We start from the raw sequence: 23,921 nt of genomic DNA on the forward strand, positions 1-23,921 counted from the left end.
CAATCTGTATATTGAACAAGCAGTAAAGGAAACAAAAGAAAAATTCGGAGTAGGTATTAAAATCCATGGAGAAGAAATATAAACTTTGAGGTTTATTGTAATTCTGTCAGAGACAGCAAAGGACTTGGATGAACAGTTGAACGTAGGATATAAGATGAACATCAACAAAAGCAAAACGAGGATAATGGAGAATAGTAGAATTAAGTCGGATGGTGCTGAGGGAATTATATTATATTAGGAAATAAGACAGTTAAAGTAGTAAAGGAGTTTTGCTTTTTGGGGAGCAAAATAACAGATAATGGTCGAAGTAGAGAGGATATAAAATGTAGACTGGCAATGGCAAGGAAAGTGTTTCTGAAGAAGAGAAATTTGTTAACATGGAATATAGATTTAAATGTCAGGAAGTTGTTTCTGAAAATATTTTTTGCAGAGTGTAGCCATGTATGGAAATGAAACATGGATGATAAATAGTTTGGACAAGAAGAGAATAGAAGCTTTCGAAATGTGGTGCTACTGAAGAATGCTGAAGATTAGATTGAGAGATCAAATAACTAATGAGGAGGTATTGACTAGAACTGGGGAGAAGAGGAGTTTGTGCCACTGACTAGAAGAAGGGATCATTTGGTAGGACATGTTCTGAGGCATCAAGGGATCACCAATTTAGTATTGGAGAGCAGCGCGGAGGGTAAAAATTCTAGAGGGAGACCAAGAGATGAATACACTAAGCAGATTCAGAAGGATGTATGTTTCAGTAGGTACTGGGAGATGAAGCAGCTTGCACAGGATAGAGTAGCATGGAGAGCTGCATCAAACCAGCCTCAGACTGAAGACAACAACAACAACAACAATCATATCTCGAACGACGCCAGACATGACTCAAGAGAAAATCTTAGTTAAGCAGTAATTCACTTACGTGCAGTGAACAGAAAAACTATTCACAAACAATGTAATGTAATTACAAATGAAATTGTCGCATATTAAATGCAATACTGTGTGTGAAGTTTCTTGAACTACATATAGGTAAAAGTTGAAATGGAATTGGCACTGTGACAAGCTGTTAAAAAAGTATTGTTCCACCATTTTGGAGAAATAAGCAATAATAATGACCAAAGTCTTTCTGCAATTGCCAGAAATATGATGGAATTTTTGAACACTCTCCTCAATATATTTCTTACTTGCTGCTATTTGTAACAAAAAATAAGTTGTTTAAATAAGCTGTTACACATACGCCCATGATACATCTTGAACTCTTGTTCCTTGTCTGCGATTCTGAATGAGGGTGACAAATCCAATGGCATGTGTACGAGGGTTGAATGAAAATTAACGCCTCAACCTTTGTTAATTGGGTTTGGATGGGAATAATTTAATAAATCAAATTCAGAAATATTCCTTAGAATGTGATCTTTAATTACCAGTATTCACTTTTCCACTTAGTCACCAGTCGATTGGATCATTTCTGCCAACGATGAACAATGTTTCTGAAGCCGTTGTGGAAGAAGTTGACACTCTGTTTCCACAACCATATTTTGTCTCCTGTCACAATTGAATAGAGAAATGTGCCACCTTCAGTCTTGTAACGTGAGATGAGTTCCTGGCAAATTTGCAGTATGTTCGCTTTCATTTCAGGAGTCAGCATCCGGGGTACCCATGGTGCACAGATCTTCAGGTAGCCAAGCAAAGCGCATTCTTGTGAGATGCCGATTGTGCTTGCATTTCTCTCTGAATGATACAATGATCGTCCTGAATCAATCTGTCGACATTTTTCTTGTGAAACTCTGTTGTTGCTGTCACAGGATATCCAAATCTTTGTTTGTCACGCATGTTAGATGTTTCCGCCTCAACACCATTAAACGTACTTGCATCAACACAATCACCATAAAGTGCTTTCATTCTGTGATGAATCTCCTTTGGGGTGACACCTTCTGCTGTCAAGAATTCAATGACTGCACGTTGCTTAAATCGCACTGACTGACTGTCTTTGCAGGGTTCCATTCTTTACGCTGTAGCAACACAACCGCTCAATGCTAAGGCTTCCCACCAACTGGAGCTGTGGAGAAGAGGCAACAGAACAAGCTGGTACCTGCCACATACCAATTCTGGCAACTGCTGAAGAGTTATGAAGGTGGAGGCATTGCTTTTCAGTCAACCTTCGTATAAAGGGGTAGCAAGAAATAATTGCTGACATCCCAGATTAATGCCATTTCTTATTGACCACTCACAGAAATTATTTGATCATTTGTATTCAGGGATTATGAATCAAATAATTCTTATTGTCAGTAGGAATCTTTTCCGTGTTCTTTAAGTAAGGATGATAAAGAAATGATGTCAGTAGTTAGCCCCTAGCTGGCACAAATGCTTGGCAACAACATGAAATACTCTGAGAGATCAACTGTAATGGCTATCAGTACGATTCTTGAGATACAACTTAGTAGATGTGTGTTGGCTGACAGGAGGATGCAGTTTGTCTTCAAAGACTTGAGGTTGTACCCAGATTCAAAACTCTCGCTGGTAAGAAATTCATTCAGCAGAGCAGCATGGTGCAAACTGTGAACTTGTGGCATACAGTTGTCATCTTTGAATCGCATATCTGTTCAAAGTTCCTAATATACATTTGTGTGTGCGCGCACATGCATGTGTGCGTGTAATAAAATATTATTTTCACTCATATATTATCTCTGATACATATAATTCTCTTTCTTGTTATTATCACAATATTTATTACTGGGTAAACAGCTTTTCCATTCAGTGGCTATAAAAAATTGATGTGCTACTCATTGAACGTTTACAGCGACAAATAACAAAATTTCATCCATAGAGATTGTTACTGCAGCTGTGACTGATTTGCATTCTTAAAATACAAATGTCTAAATATCAACTGCTAATCAGAAATGCGGCTTTTATTTAAAGTGTGATGCATTTATATCTGGGAAGATATTTAATATTGTTACATCATGATTTGTACGTGGGTGGTACCATGAGCCTGCTTCCTTTATCAGTTGTACAGACTCGAAGAACAAATTATTTGCATTGTAAAAAATTGCAGATTTTACAAATTGTGCTGGTTTTTTCTGTCATAAATTTAATGTTTCAAATAACTGGTATTTAACGGTATTCAAAAATTTAAAATGTCAATTTGTGAAAGAAAAATCTATTATATTGTTCAATATGTATGATTTGACAATGAAAATTCTATTAAAAGTCTTTACAACTAATGAAAACAGACCATTGGGAACTGTGTCAGTCTTCACGCGCAGTGTTATGGATGTGGATTGTGTCGCGATATGAATGAACAAAACACGAGGAAATCACAAACGCTTAATCTGTATACGATATTAACATCAAACCATCACTGCCCTTATCTTACTTAAGACGGCTAAATTTAATAGATTAAATTAGAAAGAAAGCTGCTGCCTCCTCAGTTATAATACGTAGCTCTGTTAACTTGCTGTTGATACCTTCATATTATTTGTAATTTGTAAATTCATATTACTTTATTTCAGTAGCACTCTTCAAAGAAAATAGAGGTCGACAGTCTAACATGCCATTGGATATGTCAGTGTGTGTTTGTAACTGGTATTGGATGAAATAGTGAGAACGTTTGTTTACAAGCTGTGGAAAGCAAGAAGGACAATTTCCAACATCCTGTGCAGTTTTACTATTGTAAGGGGAGAGCCACCTCACAGTGCCGGCAGAAGATATATGCTGTAGACGGGGATGTCGTAGTAACAGCTCGAGCATGTCAAAAGTGGTTTAGTCAATTTTGAACTGGGAATTTCTCCCTTACAAATAAACCCTTATCTGGACGGCCAATGGTTATGGCTGTGGAATGACTTAATGACATGATAGTCAACAATCCATGAATGACAATGTGAGTGTTGGCACTGGAGCTCTGTGTTGCACATGCTGCTGTAGCCAGGAACTTGAAGAAGCTATATTACGTCAATATTTGCAGTACATGGGTTCCTCGTGAACTGAGGGAAGCAAATTTGATTCAGTGTGTGTGTATCTGTGACTCCTTATTAAGAAGCAACCAGAATGCTCCTTTTCCAGAATGGCTGATAACCGGAGATGAGAAGTGGATCATATACAATACCTGAAAGAGTAAATCGTAGTGCAAGAAAGGGTAGCCATCACTATCACCGCGACAATGCCAGACCACATTACTCCTGGTGACCTGCCAAAAGCTGCATTCTTTTGAGTGGGATGTGTTACCCATCCGCCATATTAACCAGACATTACCTCTTCCAACTTCCATCTTTCCGTTCCCTGCAGAATTTCCTGAATGGCAAATGCCTCACCCCTTGGAGGACTGCAAACTAAACCTCAAAAAGGTCATCAATCTGAAAACCCCCACATTTTCGAATAATGTAGTTTATAAGCTTCCAGAGAAATGGCAATATATTGTCAATGAGAATGGTGTATAATGCAGGAAACAAATATTTTTTTACAAAACTATCCACCTTATTTAGTTGTAATGTGCACGACCTTGTGTGTGGAGTGTGCCATGAAGTCAAGAAAACTTTTCAATCTGTTAATCTAGATATTCAAATAATTTGTAGAAAGAGTGCCTGATGGGATATGTTTTTATTTTAGTTTCGAATTGGTTGGGATTCTTAATTATTTGCTTTATGTAAGATGGGAGGTTGTGGAATGTTTATCACAAGAGTGTATAACTGCATTCTGAAGCCTGGACAAGAGGAGTCTATATGAAAATTATTTGTGTGTCAGTTAAGGAACAAATGTATTGGGAAGTCACTGTAAGAATTAGATCCTTAAAAGGACTTCCGCTAGATGTGTGGTTCTGTTTTATGTGATGTTCTTATTGCTCACTTCTGCTGGATAAGCACTTCATTTACTTTTGGCGCAGAGCCCCAGAAAATAGTACCGTTAAACAAAAGGGAGGAAAAATACGTGAAATATGCCAACTGTCATTTCTTTAGGTCAGCTCAGTGAGAGAAACTTCTAAGGACATAATATGCTGAACTTGCTCACTTTACCCCTGTGTTGCTTCCATTTTAATTTGTCAACCAGCTGGACCACAAGAAATTTTACGCCTTGTGCTTCGTTCAGCGTATTTTAATGACTATGCCTGATGCTAAAAGGTCAGTTTTGCTTTTTTGAAATTGCATTATATGAGTCTCAGAGATTTCACATTTAAACTGTTAACAGTGAACCACTTGTATGTGTCATCAGCTGTAAGCCGTGTCTGCTAGGGTTGAGTTTGAGCCCTCAACGAGTATGCATGTCACCAGAAAACGTAGTTTTTGAACTGTCCCTTAAGGACATTGGAAGATCGTTTATGTAGGTTAGGAACAAGAGTGAGCCTAGTACCAATCCTGATGGGACACAAGATGATGTTCCCCCGTTTTGAAATCGGTTTCTTGCCTAAAATGTACCTTAAAGGACTTAGCTGACTGCTACAGAAATCGGTAAATGTAATCTATGTGTATAGACAAACAAATGATTCCAATTTCAGAAAAATTGGATGGTTTATTCAAGAGAAAGTGCTTAACAAATTGAGCAAGTCACTAACTCATTGGTCCCTCTGTGGTCTGTATGCAAGTAGGTATTTGGCTTGGCATCGATTGACAGAGTTGTTGGGTGTCCTGAGGGATATTGTGGCAAATTCTAAGTGGTGTGGTATAAGATTGTCAAAATCAAGAGCTGGTTGGAAAAATCTTCCTCCCCCATCTCCCCCCACCCCGATCTCTCCCCCCACCCCCATCTCTGCTCCCACAACCCCCACAACCCCCATCTCTGCCACCCCCCACAACCCCCATCTCTGCCCCCCCCCCCCCCCCCCCCCCCCACAACTCCCCGTCTCCTGCAACTCCAAATCCCCGTCTCCTGCAACTCTCAACTCCCCGTCTCCCTGTTCCCCGCAGCCCCCCCCCCCAATCCTCCTGATTTTAAATCTGTATTTTGACTCCAAGGAACTATATATTTTTGTCACCAGATGTGTTTCGTTTTATTGAAATAAAATAACCACGGTGGTCTTTCTCCATCTAAAAGCAGTTCATTGCAAGAAAATGTTAATATTAGTACTTAGCGATTTTTACTCGCAGGGGGAGAAATACAGAATTCCTTACATGTTTTGGCAACTTATGTTGTTACTTACCGTTTAGATCTCAAAATTTGTCAGCGAAGAATGATAAAACTTGTCTGCTAATCAGGGAAATATCAGGGAATTTCACTTGGGAACTTGTGGCAACTCTGTCATTGCGAGGCTGTTTTATCTCCACTAAATCATTTGTATATGATGTAAACCGTATCAGTCCTATCTGTTTATTGAAGTAGATGTTAGTTTCGAGGTTCTTGCTTCAGAGGACCACAAATTTGTAATTTTCTTGTTCCCTGTTGTGGCAGTCAAACCAGGAAGTAGCTGTACCTCTTCTTGTGTTTTTAAGCAAAGTGTAAAACCTACTAGCAGCCCATGCATTAATGATGTGATGTACTCTGTGTTTAAACTTAAAATTGTTCACTGGATGTCTGGGAACATACACTCCTGCCTTTCTGATTGAAATCGTAACACAAACTATGCTCGTGGGTAGGCACTTGTGTGGTACCATTGGGAAACTGATGTAGATGTTGCTCTTACAGTACCTTCCTCAGAAGTGTTTTGCTATGTTGCAGTTGTTTTTTTACATTTCTCTTCTGTGTGTCTTTTCATTTGCAGATCAATTAGTGACATATTTATTATTTAATGTTAACATCTTGTTGTTCGTTTTTAGCCACAGCTAATGGTCGTGGCTGTCAGTGGTATGTTCCGGGAGCCAGGTGGTTCAAAACCATTCCCCATTCGCTCATTTAGCCGCGTAATGGTCATAGTACCTCATGGAGTTGGCATGTGCATCACCAATGATGAGCTTCTTATCACAAATCCCACAGCAGACCAGCTGAAGGTAAGTTCTCCTCTGCATCTTTTATAGACTTCACACAAAGAACTAAAAGTCTCCAAAATGTAAAATGAACAAAATGTAGTGATAGAAAGTCCAGGTTGAATATAGTTTCCGTATGAGGATAGCTTGCTACTCACCAAATGAGGAGGCACTGACTGAAATAAAATAATATTGTGAGCGCTGTGTTGGAAGCAATGTTTCCAGTGTACAACCGGCCACATTGACAAGGTTCTGTATGTACATGTAAAACAGATAAGGAGCATGTGGCTCTCAAAAAAGAACTACAGTTAGCTGGTGGGTGGGCCCTAACACTACCCTAGACTCTTGGAAACAACAATCACAAAGTTATTTTAATTAAACTATAGTAAAGATGAAAATTATCTGGTTTTCAAACTATACTTAAGCAGCAATGAAACGTTTCCAGCCGTGTTACCTCTCTTGTTATTCTTTGTCGATTGTAAGATCAGTCTTACTGTAAACAAAATACCACTCAGAGACTGGTCGTAAAGTAGCTACACCGTACATTGTGACACTATTGGGAATAGGCCCTACTTATGTAACAGCTGTTTTGTTGTTACTCCAATGTGAATGACACAACAAGACACACTCACATTGAAAATCACCAACCGTCATATTAAATGTTCAATTTCTGTAGTTCTTGTTGCACGCATCATTAGACAGTCACTTTCTGTGAGGGTTGCAATTTTAATAGTGGCAACTGCCCATTAAAAGATATACATGTTCAAAGTTTTACTGCCCTTCATTTGCCAACAGTGTGTATTTTGAGTACAAGTTTCAGAGTTAATGTCACTAAGCGCTTCCTTCAGTTTAGAATTCAAGTGGATGTTACAAAGAATTGAGTCTGGGCATTGCGGTGGTTGGTACAGCACTTCCCAGGCCAGTCGATTGAACAAATCGATCACAACTTGCATTTTACACATCCAAGCATTGTCCTGCAAAATGATGGGCATGTCCTGCATAAATTGTCATCTCTTCTTTCTCTAAGCTGTTCAGATCACAACCTGAAACCAGCTTAGAGAAAGAAGCAACTGCAAGGCTTATCTGGCAGAAGGATCCACCAGTTGTCAGATTCATCCCACCTAAAAACACTGCAACAGTGATGTCATTCCAGAAAACCAACAGGATCACCAGTGTCTCCTCAGATCCTTAAGCTCATCCCAGAACCTCTCCGTGGAGTCCATCTCCCTCCTCACCCCTACCACTCCCCGCACTCCTACCCAACCACCCGCACTTCCCCCTGCCTTCTGTGTAACCTCCCTACTGCACCTAGCTGCCCTACCCTCTCTCCAACTTGTATTCTCCCAAAAGCAGCATTTTATTGCCCTTCACCCCTACCCTGCTATTTGTCCTCCTGCCTGTTGTAGCTACCTCCTTACCTCCTCCACCACCCAGATTGCTTCTCCCATCATGCATTGTTATTCTCAGTCCGGCCTTGGCAGCCAGAGACTGTGGCCATGTGTGTGTGTGTGTGTGTGTGTGTGTGTGTGTGTGTGTGTTTTGTCTAATTCAGGAGGAGGCCTTTTGACCAAAAGCTTGCTTGTCTGACTCTTTTTGTTGTGCCTATCTGTGACTCAACGTCTCCAATATACGAGGCGCGACAATAAAGTAATGAGACTGAAGTGAAAAAAAAATGTTGCTTACCATTTTAGTCAAGTTTAGTGTTGTCTCCTTCAAAGTAGTTCCCTTCTGATTGCACACACTTTTTCCAGCACTTCTGCCGTTGATAACATTTCTGGAACTCACCTTCTGTAATATCCTCCAAGACCCTCGTCACAGCTTTTCCGACATCTTGCGGTGTTTGAAAATGGTGTCCCTTGATCACCGTTTTGATTCTTGTAAATAGAAAAAGGTTGTACGGAGTAATATCTGATGAATAAGGTGACGGTGGTAGAACTGAAATTTGTTTTGAGGTTAAAAATTGCTGTACTGACAGAGCAGTATGGGATGGCGCATTATCGTGATGCAGAATCCAGTTATCAGCAATGTTGGCGCGGACACGAAGAACTCTTTTATGAAGTCTTTCTAAAATTTCTTTGTAGTAATATTGGTTAACTGTTTGTCCAGGAAGCACCCACTCTTTGTGAACAATTCCCTTGGAATCAAAGAAGCACACAATTATGCATTTCACTTTTGACTTCGATATGCGAGCTTTTTTTGGTCTGGGTGATCCCTTTGAGCTCTTGACATAACCTCCTCTCCAAAAACCTTCTGAAGCTTACGCTTTCACCCATTTTAACGCAAAAAGAAATGCAATATCGTTGCGCAATATTATGTGGTTCCATTTCTGTGACGAGAGACACAAATACCTGTTAACTTATTACCGTACAACTCACGACTGAGCAGTTGCATCGATGTGACTGGAAGCAGTTTGTAGACAAAGGTCAAAGAACAGTCTCATTACTTATTGTCACACTTCGTATGGTATGTAGCAGTCTATCCTTTTCATATTATTGTCTTTATTCTGTGCTCTATTATTCATTGTTTGATCCTGTAATGAATCTAACTTTGGCACAGAAAAAGTTGAAATACAGCTATTAAACTGTTGAACACTCCATCCATGTAAATGAACTCTGACAAAGCGTGTTTTAATACAGATTAAAACTTTTCTTCCTGAAATCCTTGTTCCCTACTGAAAGGGAATTATTGGATAGAAATAAGTAGTTGTTTACAAACCTATAAATGACCTTCATATCTGTGCAACTTTTATACAGTGTGCACTTTCTATCTCATATTGTTTATTGTGAATGTGACCTGTTGAACACTTACTCATAATTTCTACAGAACTTCAATATTAGTTGTTTTTTGTAGGTTGCATTCCAGCCTCCGAAACCTGTTGAGACACCAATTACATCTCCAGCTGGCCCATCTCAGCTTGTTGCTGCCACTCCACCCTCTGCTGCCATCGCTACTGCAGTATCACCTATAGCGATGGCAGATGAAGCCGTCAAACAGCAGATTGTTGAAGCTCTGGCTCAGCAAACGGGCATGAACCTTCTCTGGTCAAAAAAGTGAGTATAAATGTGGGACCTTAATTTTTGGTACGAGGATTGTTGAGACAGTAGGGTTTTTTAGGACTGTTAACAAAATGACCAGAATTGCCTAAAAATATTCATCGGATCAGATACAGCAGCCAGTCTACTTCTCAACAAACTCACTGCTGGAACTGAGTCACTTGTCATACATTGGGATCAACTTGTATATGAAGGTCTCAGGAGTCCGTAACTTGGAATTGGGACAAGTATGCAACTGTAGTTCGCATCTCTTTGTCGTTGTGAAAACATTAACCTGCTAAAGTTCTCGGAGACCAAAACTATATGTTGGATTATCGGACCCCTCACTTTGAAACTTGTGCACACAGTATCTTGTGCCTCTTAATTCCAAATATGCTATCAATATTTTTTTCTGTCTTTAAAAGTAATGGTTCTATAGCTACATAAAACCCTGTGAAGTGCATGGCAGAGAGTATTTAACATGATACCACATACTAGGATATCTTTTTGTTCCAGTCATAAGGTATGTAGGAAGGAACACCATACTTGGCTATCTTTTTTTCCACACTCGCTGTGGGAGCAATGCTTAGGGGTATGAAGAATATCTGTAGATTCTTCACTTAATACTCCTCCTCAAAACTTTTTAAGTAGGCTTTTGCAGGATAATTGACATTTATCTTCAAGTGTCTGCTAATGCAGGCTTTTCAAAGTGGCCACACACACTCCTATAAATGAAAGAAACCCTGTGACCTTTGTAGAAGTTCAGTGTCGTCCCCTTTTACTCCTGTTTGATTTGGGTTCCACACGCATGAGTGGTTCTCTAAGACAGTACAGGTATACACAAGTGATTTGTAAGCAGTCTGCAAGAAAGACCTAACTGCACTTTCCCAGTGGCATGTCTATTTGGGCAGGTATTCCATTTCATATCTGTGCAAACTGTTACATCCAGATATTTGAGAGACTCAACTGGTTCCAGTTAACTAATTGGTATTGTAGTCACTGAGTACCTCTTTTATTATTATTATTATTATTATTATTATTATTTCTGTTTTGTACGCAGTTTTACATTTCTGTATATTTAAACAAGTTGACAATCTTTACATAACTTTGAAACTTTATCAGCATTTGAAGGGATACTTGCGCAGATTTTCTCATATAGTACTACATTATAGATAATTGCATCGTCTACAAAGTGTCTTAAGGTTTCTACTCATATTGTCTGCCAGGTCACAATATCAACAACAAGGTCTCAACACACTTGCCTAGGGCACACAAGAAGTTACTTCTACTTTTATCAATGACTCTCTGTATGAGATTAGGTTAGATTTACTTCCATTCCAATTGATCTGTAGTGAGGAGGTCCTCCAGGATGTAGAATATATCTGAAAAACAACACTACATGACAGATGTTTACAACTCAAACAAATACGCTAATGTAGTATTCCATAGGTCCCAAGTGGCAAATTCATATTCTTGAGGAAAAAACCTTGTTTCACAGAGCGCCTAGCATCCAGCACACGTTGGTCTATCGATTATTCGTATGACTTTGAAGCGTGTCCCTGTCGGTTTTTGAACATTGTTGAACACATTCTAGGTTGATTTCTGAATGAATCGTAAGTTGGTTTGTGAATGCGTGCATAGTGTACGTGATGTCTCTGTCAGTGGAATCCTTGTCACATCCTGCAGACAAAAGGGGCTATACGAGTTGAGCAGAGTATAGCCGAACGAAAGAAAGCCAACCACTGTCTGATTGTGTGGTTGATTATGTTTGCGAATGATGAGCGTTGTTAAGGTAACCAGCAAAATCAATAGATTCAGACTACCAGAATGTGAATAAACGACTAACAGAAATAACAGGTAAGAAAGATTACGTATTATCTTCTCAGTGTATCCAAGAAAATGAAATTTTGACAGAAAATTTTTGGCCAGATCGCTATACTAGCAAGGGCCAGTTCTAGTCTCCGGCTAGCAGCCGCTTTAAGGTCTATTCTGGAATTAGCGCAGAAAACGTGTTGTTCGAACACGTAACAATGCCTAACTGGAGAATAATCGTGGGATAACTAAACTTGTGATTCTGGCAGAGTTAGTGAAGTTAATCGGCGAATAAGCTTTGACATTGGCAGGAATAGATACAGAATTGGTGATGACAACATTGTTTGTTAGAATGAGGAAGGAGAAGAAATGGTGACATCACTTAAATTATGGAAGAATATGACGATTCCAAATTTATATCAAAATTTTGCACTACTACTTTCCGTTCTCAATCTTGAGAAACTGGAGCGTATGAATGAAGTGTAAAATTATGAGGGTTGTTTTTTAAGTAAGGGCCATTTTTATTTTTAAAAAAAGATACAAATACTTTTGTGAAAAAAAACTTTTATTTTCTGATTCTACACACTCTTACCTATTTTTCTACATAGTTGCCTTGGTCATTTAAGCACTTGTCATACCGTACAACTAAGTTTTTAATTCCCTCTTCAAAGAATTCGGCCGCCTGCTCCGACAGCCAAGAGTTCACGGCCGCTTTCACTTCATCGTCGTCACTGAAGCGCTGCCCGCCAAGATGGTGTTTCAGATACTGGAAAAGGTGAAAATCGCTAGGAGCAAGGTCGGGGCTGTATGGTGCATGGTCCAAAACTTCCCAGCCAAAAGAATCAATCAAATCCCGAGTCTTTTGAGAGGTGTGAGGCCTAGCGTTATCGTGCAGGAGCGAAACTCCTTTTGTCAGTATGCCGCACCTTTTGTTTTTAATTGCTCTGCAGAGCTTTAGAGTTGCACAGTAGGCATCTGAGTTGATTGCCGTTCCTCGTGGCATAAAGTCCACTAGCAAAACACCGCGCCAGTCCCAGAACACAGTTGCCATAATCTTGCGCTTTGACAGCGTCTGTTTGGCTTTGACCTTGACGGGTGAGGTTGTGCGTCGCCGTTCCATCGATTGTTGCTTGCTTTCGGGAGTGATATGGGATACCCATGTTTCATCTCCAGCGACAATTTGACTCAACATGTCATCCCCTTCTTCCTCGTAACGAATCAAAAAGTCCAATGAAGTGGCAAATCTCTTCCCTTTGTGGTCCTCTGTGAGGAGTCTGGGTACCCACCGAGAACACAGTTTCTTAAAGTTTAGGTTTTCAGACACAATTTTGTACAAAACCGATCTTGAAACTTGTGGAAATCCCAAAGAAAGAGTGGAAATTGTGAATCTTCTGTCCTCACGAATCTTTGTTTTGACTGCAGCCACCAAATCATCAGTGATCACAGAGGGCCGGCCTGACCTTTCTTCGTCATGGACGTTTTGACGGCCATTTTTAAACTCTCTAACTCATTGACGCACTTTACCTTCACTCATTGCATTCAAGCCATAAACTTCTGTTAACTGACAATGAATTTCTGCAGCTGATAGGCTTCTTGCGGTCACAAAACGTATCACTGACCGTATCTCACACGCGGCGGGCGATTCAATAATCGTAAACATTATAAAGTAGCAAAGCGATGCGTACATGTCAGCTACAGAGCTGCAACTTGCATCAGTGTGAACGGGAAGGATGCCGGCAAGTGGCGCGGTGGCTTATTGCGGCGTCCGTGCGAACTACGGGACTATACGCGCGAACGGCCCTTACTTAAAAAACAACCCTCGTATTTCCTAATGCAAAGCTTTTTGCTTGTAGTAGGCCTAATAGGCATTTGATATTGGTACTTAGTGAATTATATTCTGCCGTGCTATAAAATTTACCATTTCTGCCTAAACAGTCTCGTTTATTTGGCGTGTGTTAAAATTGCTGCAGTATTATAAAGGCCTATTTTGTTTTATCTCGCAGACAGTGACAAAATACAGATAATCAGGTCAAGAAGCCACACCAGTCTTGGGCCTGTTCGTAATTACAGCATTTTCAGTATTAGACAACGACATTTCGATTTTTCATGTAGCAAAACGTTTGACGAACTTTGATGAGGTAACATATCTTTTCGCAGAAAGGAAAGCATGCCATGTAAAGCTGTAGCAAGATTAGAGAGAGAGAAATTCTAGGAGCTAAGGATTCAAGAAATGTGTACTGTCTTGCTAGTCTCTTCTCCTTACTAGTTTTATGTATCCTATACTTAATTTTATGTCACACAAAGCAGCAAGTTGTTAGCTAATAGGGAATAAAGAGTGCAAATTTTCTGAAGGTTTAAAAAAAAAAAAAAAAAATAGGGGCAGGATGTCAAACCGGCCGACTGGGAGCAGGAGAGGCACCATAGGACATTTTAATTTCCACTGTCCCGAATATAGTTTGATGGCATCCAGTACAAAATATACACATTTCAATTCCACAGACCGAAATACAGTGATGTGCTATTGAAGAATGCTGTGTAAAGGGTGTGGCGATGCACTTTGGCACACTTAAGATCAAGTAACATGTCTTACAATTCCTCGGAAACATATGTTTTGTGTATCACACTCTTCAGAAAGATGTGTGCTACAAAATGAACATATTTTTGAAAACTCTTCTTTTTTTAATTTTTGACATCCTATCTCAAACGCTCGAGGGATGCCACCATCTACTATTGCCCCAGTTTGGAAACATCGTAGATACGGGTCTGATGTGCAGAGCAGTCTGAGTTATAATGGGGAAGATAGTCTCCATGTGACTCGTGTTTACATTTGCTGTTTCCTCTTTGTCTACTGCACTCACATTAAATGAAAACAAAATTGATTTCTTTGGCCGGGAGCTATCATGTAAGTTAAAATACATTCACATAATTACGGAAGGCTAAAATACATTATTAGTCTCAGATTTGATTTTATTTCCACCTTTCTGACAGTCAAGCATTAATTGCCGTACAGGACAATGAAGTTATTTTTATCGGTTTGCTGAAGAAATTTTCTTTTATTAATCTTTTTCGCTGAGGCAGTCAATATATTTGAAACAAAGGGTTTAATTTCAAACTATTGGCTAGTTTCAACTGTTCGGTGCATTTCAAGTGTGTGTTTTCATCATCTAGCATGTATGGCATTATGCCATAACAAAGAACCAAACATGAGATAACAAAGTACTGTTACCCAAGGAAATTTACATCCCGAAACCACATCGAAAAGCTTAATATCAGGTCGATGCCTACTTCACTGGGAGTCTGGGACTCATTTAAAAATCAGCTCTTTGATGACGAGCCATTTAGAAGAATTTATCGCCCAGAAGGTCACACTTTTATGCCATTATTTAAAAAATTTACTAGCACATTTGTGTGATATATCTTAAAATGTAATACATGCATAAAAGACCAACATTATATGTGAAAGCTTAGCTTCTCTTGCAGCATATTGGCCTTAGAGATCAATATTATATGTGAAAGTTTTGTTTTTCTTGTAGCAACATTATATATATATGAATATAACAGAGGGAAACATTCCACGTGGGAAAAATATATCTAAAAACAAAGATGATGTAACTTACCAAACGAAAGCGCTGGCATGTCGATAGACAGACAAACAAACACATACATACACACAAAATTCAAGCTTTCGCAACCAACGGTTGCTTCGTCAGGAAAGAGGGAAGGAGAGGGAAAGACGAAAGGATGTGGGTTTTAAGGGAGAGGGTAAGGCGTCATTCCAATCCCGAGAACGGAAATACTTACCTTAGGGGGGAAAAAAGGATGGGTATACACTCGCGTGCGCACACACACTCATATCCATCCGCACATACACAGACACAAGCAGACATTATGTCTATCTACATTGTGTCTATCTACCAGCACTTAATCGTTTGGTAAGTCACATCATCTTTGTTTTATATATATATATATATATAAAATTTAAACCATTAACTTTTCCTGTTCGTGTGTTCGCGCTACTTAACAGTGATGTTGCTATTGGCTGACTACACCATGTGGCCGAAGCTCTGAATATCCGCTGTCATCGGCTGGTGAGATCACGTGACATAAGCTATGAATGGCTTACAAATATGCATCGGAATCTAGATTTCAGGGCTTCGGAAAGTAACGTGCGGTGTTTGGTGGAATTGGAATTTATACTTTCGTAATACGAAAATATGCAGCATACATGTTACTGCACATCAAACATCTTTCCAAAAGGTGTTTTTTTCCCGAGTTTCGTTTTCTAAAGTGCCGGGAAATTCTACGCCCATGTATAAAACCATAACCATTCAAAGGATTGATAAGTTGTACAGTTCCAAAGAAAATATACTGTCAATTAACAGGGGAAAAACTATGTTTCCACCTGGGAGAAAGTGTATTTTTAACTGGTAAATCCAGGAGAAATCCGGGAATTTTTTTTTTCTTGTCCGCATATACACCCTGAGAAAGTTTTGCGTGTGGTAAAAATTTAATCTCTCTTGCAAAAATCTTAACTACATCAATTAGGAGTGCCTGCAAATAATATAAATCCATGGTTGCAAAATAATCTCTCAATTTTTTATGTTCACTTGATAATGAAATTCAGATATACCACCTTCAACATTTTGATGGCAGTCAGCTATCACAAACATAAACTAGGAAAAAAAAATGAAACTAACTTAAACTGCAAAGGAAATGCTCCATATACGGCTTTAGGAAGACTATGGAATGCTTCATAACAACAAATTGCCTCCCATGAGCGGGAAGTTACACAGGGTGTATACAATCCGGTAAAAACCCAGGAATTTTTCATTGTTGTAGCTTTCAGTTAAATTTTTGTAATTTTGACTGGTAAGAATTGATTCTCTAGCAAAGAATGTTACTATATCCTGCTACTGGAGAATGATACTGCAGCAATAAAATATAAACAAGAGAAAAAAATAAAACTTTAGTTGCAAAGGAAATGTGCAATTTACAACAACATAACACTGTGCACGCGCACATTCGTCTGCAGATAGCAAAACTATGTCAAAGGCCGTAGGCCGAAGACTATGTAATTCTTCGTAACAATAAACTGCTTGCTATGAGCGTGACATCACAACTGTTCACATTAGGTTCGTTTGACCAGTCGCCAGCGGGCTGATGCGCATGTGCAGTTGACCTGCGTATGAGCAGTACCTTCTCCACTTCCCCATATTTTGCTTGTATTGGGAATCTTTTGATGTAAATTTTCCATCAAATGAGTCTTATCATATTATATTTAGGAGACATGATTGATGCTATCTCGTGTAACTTCTCTGTGGTGTACTTGGTTTCCTCGCTGATCTTAGTGAAGATAGCTAGATCGTCAGCAAAAGGTAGGCACTTCACATTGAATCTCTGTTCCCACTTCCCAATGTTTATACTCCCATACTCCAATGGCTTTGTCTAATAGTATGTTAAACAAAAGAGGGGAGAAGCCACCCCCTTGTTGAACTCCTGTACTTACTTCTAAAGGGTGAGATAGTTTACCAAGAAACTTCACTTGAGATGTTGTGAGAGTCTTCCTGCTTACTCTGGGCTCTTCAAAAGTGTCCAAATTGGTTTGCCTGTAAAGAGTTATACGCCTTTTTAAAGTCAGCACAAGTGACATATGTGTTGGTATTAGACATATCCTTAATATTGCATTAAGGCCCTCTACTTTTCCATAATCCTGCTTGATATTCACTGATCAACTGTTTGCTGTTCAACTCTATTTAAGACAGCGTTTGGTAGACCCTTACAAATAGCTGACAGAATAAATAGGCCTCTGGAGTTGTTGGGGTCTCCTCTATAACCATTTTATGCAACGGATGTATAATAACTTTCTTCCAGTTAATTGGACTCATTTCAGTTTTCCTTATTTCTGTTAGAGTGCATGAATTCTTCCTGTGATGTCATCTCCTCCTGTTTTTAATGTTTATGTAGTTATGTCAGTCTCTCTTGGTGCTCTGTTATTTTTAAGTGATTTAATTTTGTCTCTTGCTTCTTGAAATGTTGGGGACTGGGAGATGGGGTTTGCTAAAGGTTTTTCGAAATGCAGGCAGACATTATTTTATTTGGAGTTATTATTATTATTTTTTTTAATACAAATAATACTGGGTGAACATAAGGAAACTTCAAGAAAATTTCTAAAATAATTTCTTTGTTTTATGTAAAATTATAAAAAAATTAGAGTTCTCCTGTCTTCCAGTATAATGTAGTGCTGGGTGTTGCCAGATGGTTGATGCTGCAAGAATTAACTGAACTGAGCAAAACTAGCTCCTTACAGTATAAAGTCCTTGGACAGCAACAGAAAAGTCCTTCCAGGTGAATCCTCATTTCATCGTCACTATCGTCATCTTAATTGCTACAACCTACATCATAATTTCTTCCGTCTTGTTCCTTCACAAGAGAATTACACATTTAACGTATATCCCTCTAAGGTACAAAAGAGAGAAACAATCGTGAAGTGAAGTGTCTCACTACGTAAAACGTCTGTAATGACTTTCCATTCTTCTTCTTGGAAGTTTCAACATAACTGTAATGAATATTTGGGGAAAAACATCTACTGCAACTGATACTGTACAATATCCATTTTCATAACTGTTTCACTCGTGGAATGAATTTCAGCTGTGCTAAACAGTTTTCGTATTTTGCTTTCAGAGACTGAATTACACCCAGGTCCAGAGAATTCAGATGGCTTCTGCAGTTATGAAAGCAGGAAAAACACAATATTAACGTTGCTAATATGTGAGATTACATATAGATATAATAAGAACAGTCTTTATGCCACCACACAGACACTGCTATTAAAGTTAAGAGAAGAAGACAGTGTTTACATGCCACAATTTTATACTTTCAGTTTATTAATTGTGGTGTCTAATTTCCATCAGTATTATCTCACAACAGTGCTATCAGTTTTTCTGGGCTCATTTTGCTGGCATCAGAAATTTATCATTTTTTCAAAATTAGATTTTTGGTGAAACTAAATTGTTAAAGACCCTGTTGTTGTTGTTGTTGTTGTTCTTATTTTTACCCTCCACACTTCCCTCCAGTACTAAATTGGTGATCCCTTGATGCCTCAGAACATGTCTCACCAACTGTTCCCTTCTTCTAGTCAAGTTGTACTCCAAATTCCTCTTGTACCCAATTCTATTCAGTACCTCCTCATTACTTATGTGATCTACCCGTCTACTCTTCAGCATTCTTCTGTAGCACCACGCTTCTATTCTCTTCTTGTCTAAACTATTTATCATCCATGTTTCACTTCCATACATGGCTACACTCCATGCAAATACTTTCAGAAAAGACGTCCTGACACTTAAATCTATACTTGATGTTAACAAATTCCTCCTCTTGAGAAATTCTTTACTTGCCATAGCCGGTCTACGTTTTATTTTACCTCTGCAATATTTTACCCAAGACAACGCCATCAAACCATACAGTAAAATTGCATGCCCTCAGGAAAAATTATGGTTTAAGTTTCCCTTTAGTTTCAGCCATTCACAGTACGAGCACAGCAAGGCCTTTTTGATTGATGTACAAGGCCAGATCAGTCCAATCATCCAGACTGTTGGCCCTGCAATTGCTGAAAAGGCTCCTACCCCTCTTCAGGAGCCATATGTTTGTCTGGCGTCTCAACAGATAACCCTCTGTTGTTGTTGCACCTACGGTACAGCTATCTGTATCACTGAGGCATGCTAGCCTCTCCACCAACGGCAAGGTCCGTGGTTCATGGAGGGGGTTAAAGACCCTAATGTCATTTAAACTGAAAATGTTTCTGGATCAATATCCTTGCATCAGCTGTAGCAAAATATTGTTCTTCCACTATTCCACTGCATAACTTTCTCCACTTTTAAGATAATCTTTTATGTTACGTAGTCAGATGTTTAATGTGCATCATCTTCATTACTGATCACAAGCATGATTTCTTTGTCTTCTGTTGTCACTCCATTCTAAGAAGATGGAAACCTCTGAATTATTTTTCATATTCAACTCAGAACAACATTGTTTCATTATTCAGGAAGGTTTTTCGATAAAATTGTATGTGCTTTCCGTGATGGGGTGTTTAAAATTACGACCGTTATTAACATTGCAAATAAGTCTTCTCCTGTTGCGTAGTATATTTACTGACACAAAAATATCAGCTACCCCATCCAATATGTTTGTGAACAACAGAAAATGTTTATTATTTAATTTTTACATTTATATTTGCCATTCATAGTTTTTGTTTAATTTAACTTGTCCATATTTCATTTCAAGAAATAATCCCCATTTGTGAATTAGGTTGAACTTTTTGTCGTATAATGGAAGACACACTTGAAATCGCAATAATTTCGCAAAGTGCATCCTGATCGAGACATGTTAAATAAAAATCGTGATTGGCAGGAGCAAAACTTAAGGTATCAAAAACGAAACCATTGTTTCTCATCACAGATTTTCACAGTCATTTTATGATTGAAGCAATAAAGAAAACATGTTGTGTTTGCATTATTAAATTTCAAGACAATGTCTTTGACATCAGATTGTACGCACTACATCCTATGGTGCATCCAGATTTGGGTGGCATCTTTTGCTTTTTCATTCTTGACATGCAAGAAATGTTTAGCATAGTATTCACTTGGACCCAGCTTTCCATATTTAGAACTTCGTACCAACAGAAAAGTGGAGTTTGTTAACAATTAATTTAAAGACAACCGTTCATACGGCAGTTTCGCCAGGACTGAGTGAAACATTTATTAGTTGCAGGAATTTATTAAAAATGGTTTGTTAATACAAACTGGTACTCAAACTCAGTTATGCTCGTTCATTATAAATTGCTTTGGAGGTAAGGCATTGTGGGTGGTTTCATTGTTTTGAATTCAAGATTTGTTCTTCCACAAGTGTGATGATTTTTCCTTTCAGTTTCCAAAGCTCTATTGGGACCTCAGTATACAGCAATCCTCATTAACAATTCACTTACATTATCATGAGTACAGCACTGATTTTGAATCAGCATTGCCTTTGGAATCAACCTAATTGTTCTTTTTTGTTGTTTTTAGTTTTTATTGTTACTTTTGTCATGTAATTGGTGATTTTTCTTTCCAGATTGTTAAAAGCTTGTCGGTTGTTATTGTGGCCATAAATAAAAGTGAAAAACCTCAATGTAATCTCCATCCCAGCTGCAGTATTTCATGGAAGTTTCCTGCATTTTCTTTGAGACACTTTTGCAGCAGCTCTGTCGTGACATTTTGAAATGATGGAAAAACTAGATGTTTTTCCTGTTATATTCTTTGCTCTGAAGTGGAGTTTGTTGGCTCAGTTTTTGTTTATACATAGTTTCATTGTGTTTAGCCTTTTGTGCAAAATTTATTGTGTTGTAAGGTGTAATGTCCATCATGTATGGAGTCATCCAGATAGACAGGTGTTGCAATCTCCAACAAATTTCAGAAAGTATTCCATCACTGATTGCTGTCTTAGGTCAACCAAAATGTTTCTAATGTTCAACTTCACCCTGATCCTTATAAACCATTTGTGCAATTCAAATACTACACGTGTGACATCTGTTATCACGAAATATTTTGTTAACAATTGAATTAAATACATTCCCCTGGAGATTATTTTCCTTAAATTTTATAAAAGGCTAATTCACTGTCAACTCAAAAAAACTGAAGAGTGAACTGTAATTGTTAGAAATGAAAACGCAAGAGAATGGATTCTGAAGAAGTTAAAATTAACTATAATCCCAAATAAATCTCCCCCTCCCCAAAAAATAAACTAAGGCAAATGCTTTTTAATTGCTGCAGCTTGTAATTTAGCTTCCTCTTTCTCTGTATTGTTTGGTAAAAGAGTAGCGTCAGTTTCAGATTACTGATAAATTAACACATTTTGCTGTCTGACAGGTAAACAGTTAATGCTGAGATTATTGTTTTGTTGTTTTGAAACTTAATTGTATGCCATATTTTGCAGATGCCTGGATGACACAAATTGGGACCCACAAACAGCACTGAATGCCTTCACAGAGCTCAGTAGTAAAGGCTTAGTTCCTGCCGAGGCATTTGTGAAATAGCCATTTTGATAATCAGTCTTAATAATAGTTTGAGAATGCCAACATTCCACTCGCATGTTGCCTGTTGTGGTTGTGACAGCAGTGAATTTTCTTCATTTTGAAGCTCTGGTGTTGATCCTAGAGTTAATTTTGGTGAAGCCTTTACTAAGGCCGTATTGTAAATTTTTTATAAGTGTGAGAAAGATGTAACAATGTCCATTTCACTATTTTTGTAATGTGATTTGCTTCAGATGCCAATCACTGTGCTGTTGCATGATACTGTAAATCACAACATCTTTATAAATTTCTCATTCTTGTAAGAAATTAAGGAAAGCATTCTGGAATAGCAATGACAAAAAAAAAATTTTCAGTTATGCCACATAATGTTTCAGAACAGAAATATGATTTTTTACATATTTGAATATATTTTTACATACTAAGTATGTGTTGTACATATACATACCATAGTTGTTAAGTTATGTATGTCTTGAAATGTTGTAGTTGTAAGTAAATTCATTAAAAAAAAAAAAAGAAGCTGCATCATTTCCATATCTGATACTCGCTTTTATGTGCAAACACTGTTACAAAGTGCATCAGTGTTAGTAAAAATTAACCATGTTCATAATACCACGTTGTTAAATGGTAATTACAATTTTTGGTGGATGATTCTTATGAGTTCATTTTAATAAGGTGAATTACTTATAATAAGTTTCTCCATTTTGGTTTCCTGGAATGAAAGTTTGTTGGAAAACTGTTTATTTTAAATCTCTCATCTCCCCCCCCCCCCCCTCCTCTCTCTCTCTCTCTCTCTCTCTCTCTCTCTCTCTCTCTCTCTCTCTCTCTCGCTCTCCATCCCACTTCCAAAAAATTCTCTTTCTGTCACCATTCTTTCTACCCCACTCCCAAAAAAATCTTTGTGTCGCCCCCTTTCCAAATTATATTAAAATCTCAAAAATAACAACAGATTAGGGGGATTTAGATCATTCCTTAACACTATTAATATGTATTCTTACAGCGTTTGAACTGTTCTGTTGTAGAGCTTACCAACATATATCTTCAAAACCTCATCTATTTCTAAAGTGGTTAATGCAGGCAATCTTGGATTCAAATTACTGAAGACATAGTTTTAAGGAATGGCTTAAGTCCCTCCTGACTGTGAGTAATTATGTAATATTGGTGAAAACCCATCATGTGTTTAAAGTGTAGCTTAATGTGTGTTATCTTTAATAGCTTGGGAACAGAAATCTGCATGGTAATAATTTCTTGCTTTTGTGTCCTCCCTTCCCCCTATCTTCAATCGTACTGCGAATTAAAAAAATTCGCTGTATCGTGTGTACAGAGCAGGATTTTTCGAGATATTTCAACTTGGGCGGTATGTGCATAAATGGAGTAGTGTTGTGTAAATTACTCCCACTTTGTCCTTCATAAACTGTACGTCTCTACTGTTGGACTTCAGTGTCTTATAGTGACGGGTGTGGAATGTGGACCACATCCCATTAAAATCTCTCCTATGTCGACGGATTCTACCTTCTGCTTGCTCCACTTTTGAGAGTTTCATCATCGGTGGCTGTGATTGTAGGAAGAGAAACCTTCCTCAGCAGAATATTCACGCAGCCATTATGTTATTGATGAGTGGTGCAGTGTCTTATAACACTACAAGTAGTTGTTATTGGTGACTGGCAGCATCGTAAAGGACACGAAATTCAAGTGACAATGAAAGGAAAGGTAGGAGAGTTGATGGTGGCTACAGTGATAGTGGAGGAGGAAGAGCAGAAAAGGAGAAACTGGAAGAGGAAATGAACAGTACATTATACATTAAAAAAGAATAGAAGCAAAAAATACTGAATTTGGTTTCTGTTTATAGACTGACTGGTGTCCAGCAGAGAACTTAATTTAAAAAAAAAAAAAAAAAAAAAAAAAAAAATTGATCCTGTTCTATCACTATGAGGTTATTGATTAGCCATACAGATTTCTGTTCCACTTTTGCATTTTTTTTATATTAAACGTTCTTATCTCAACAAATCAAATGTAGCTGGAAGTCCAAAAAGTAATGCTCTTGTTCCTGTATACACTGTAGTGTTAACCTTCTGTGCTTAATGTCTGGAACGATAATTAATTTGCTTTTTGAGCTTCAAGCTACATTCTGAAAATAAA

General features: G+C 38.2%; 1 protein-coding gene across 1 annotated transcript in view; it reads left to right on the top strand.

Moving 5' to 3' along the window:
- The window catches only part of LOC126106809 (nuclear RNA export factor 1-like), a 140,548-nt gene extending 118,205 nt beyond the window's left edge, over window positions 1-22,343 (top strand). Inside the window, exons 12-14 of the mRNA XM_049913202.1 lie at window positions 6,732-6,902; window positions 9,729-9,928; window positions 21,689-22,343. Coding sequence (XP_049769159.1) covers window positions 6,732-6,902; window positions 9,729-9,928; window positions 21,689-21,788 — 471 coding nt within the window. The 3' untranslated portion in view covers window positions 21,789-22,343. The remainder of the gene's footprint in view (window positions 1-6,731; window positions 6,903-9,728; window positions 9,929-21,688) is intronic.
- Window positions 22,344-23,921: the final 1,578 nt, after the last annotated feature.

Source organism: Schistocerca cancellata, chromosome 10 (assembly GCF_023864275.1).
Source record: "Schistocerca cancellata isolate TAMUIC-IGC-003103 chromosome 10, iqSchCanc2.1, whole genome shotgun sequence".
NCBI classification, from domain to species: domain Eukaryota; kingdom Metazoa; phylum Arthropoda; class Insecta; order Orthoptera; family Acrididae; genus Schistocerca; species Schistocerca cancellata.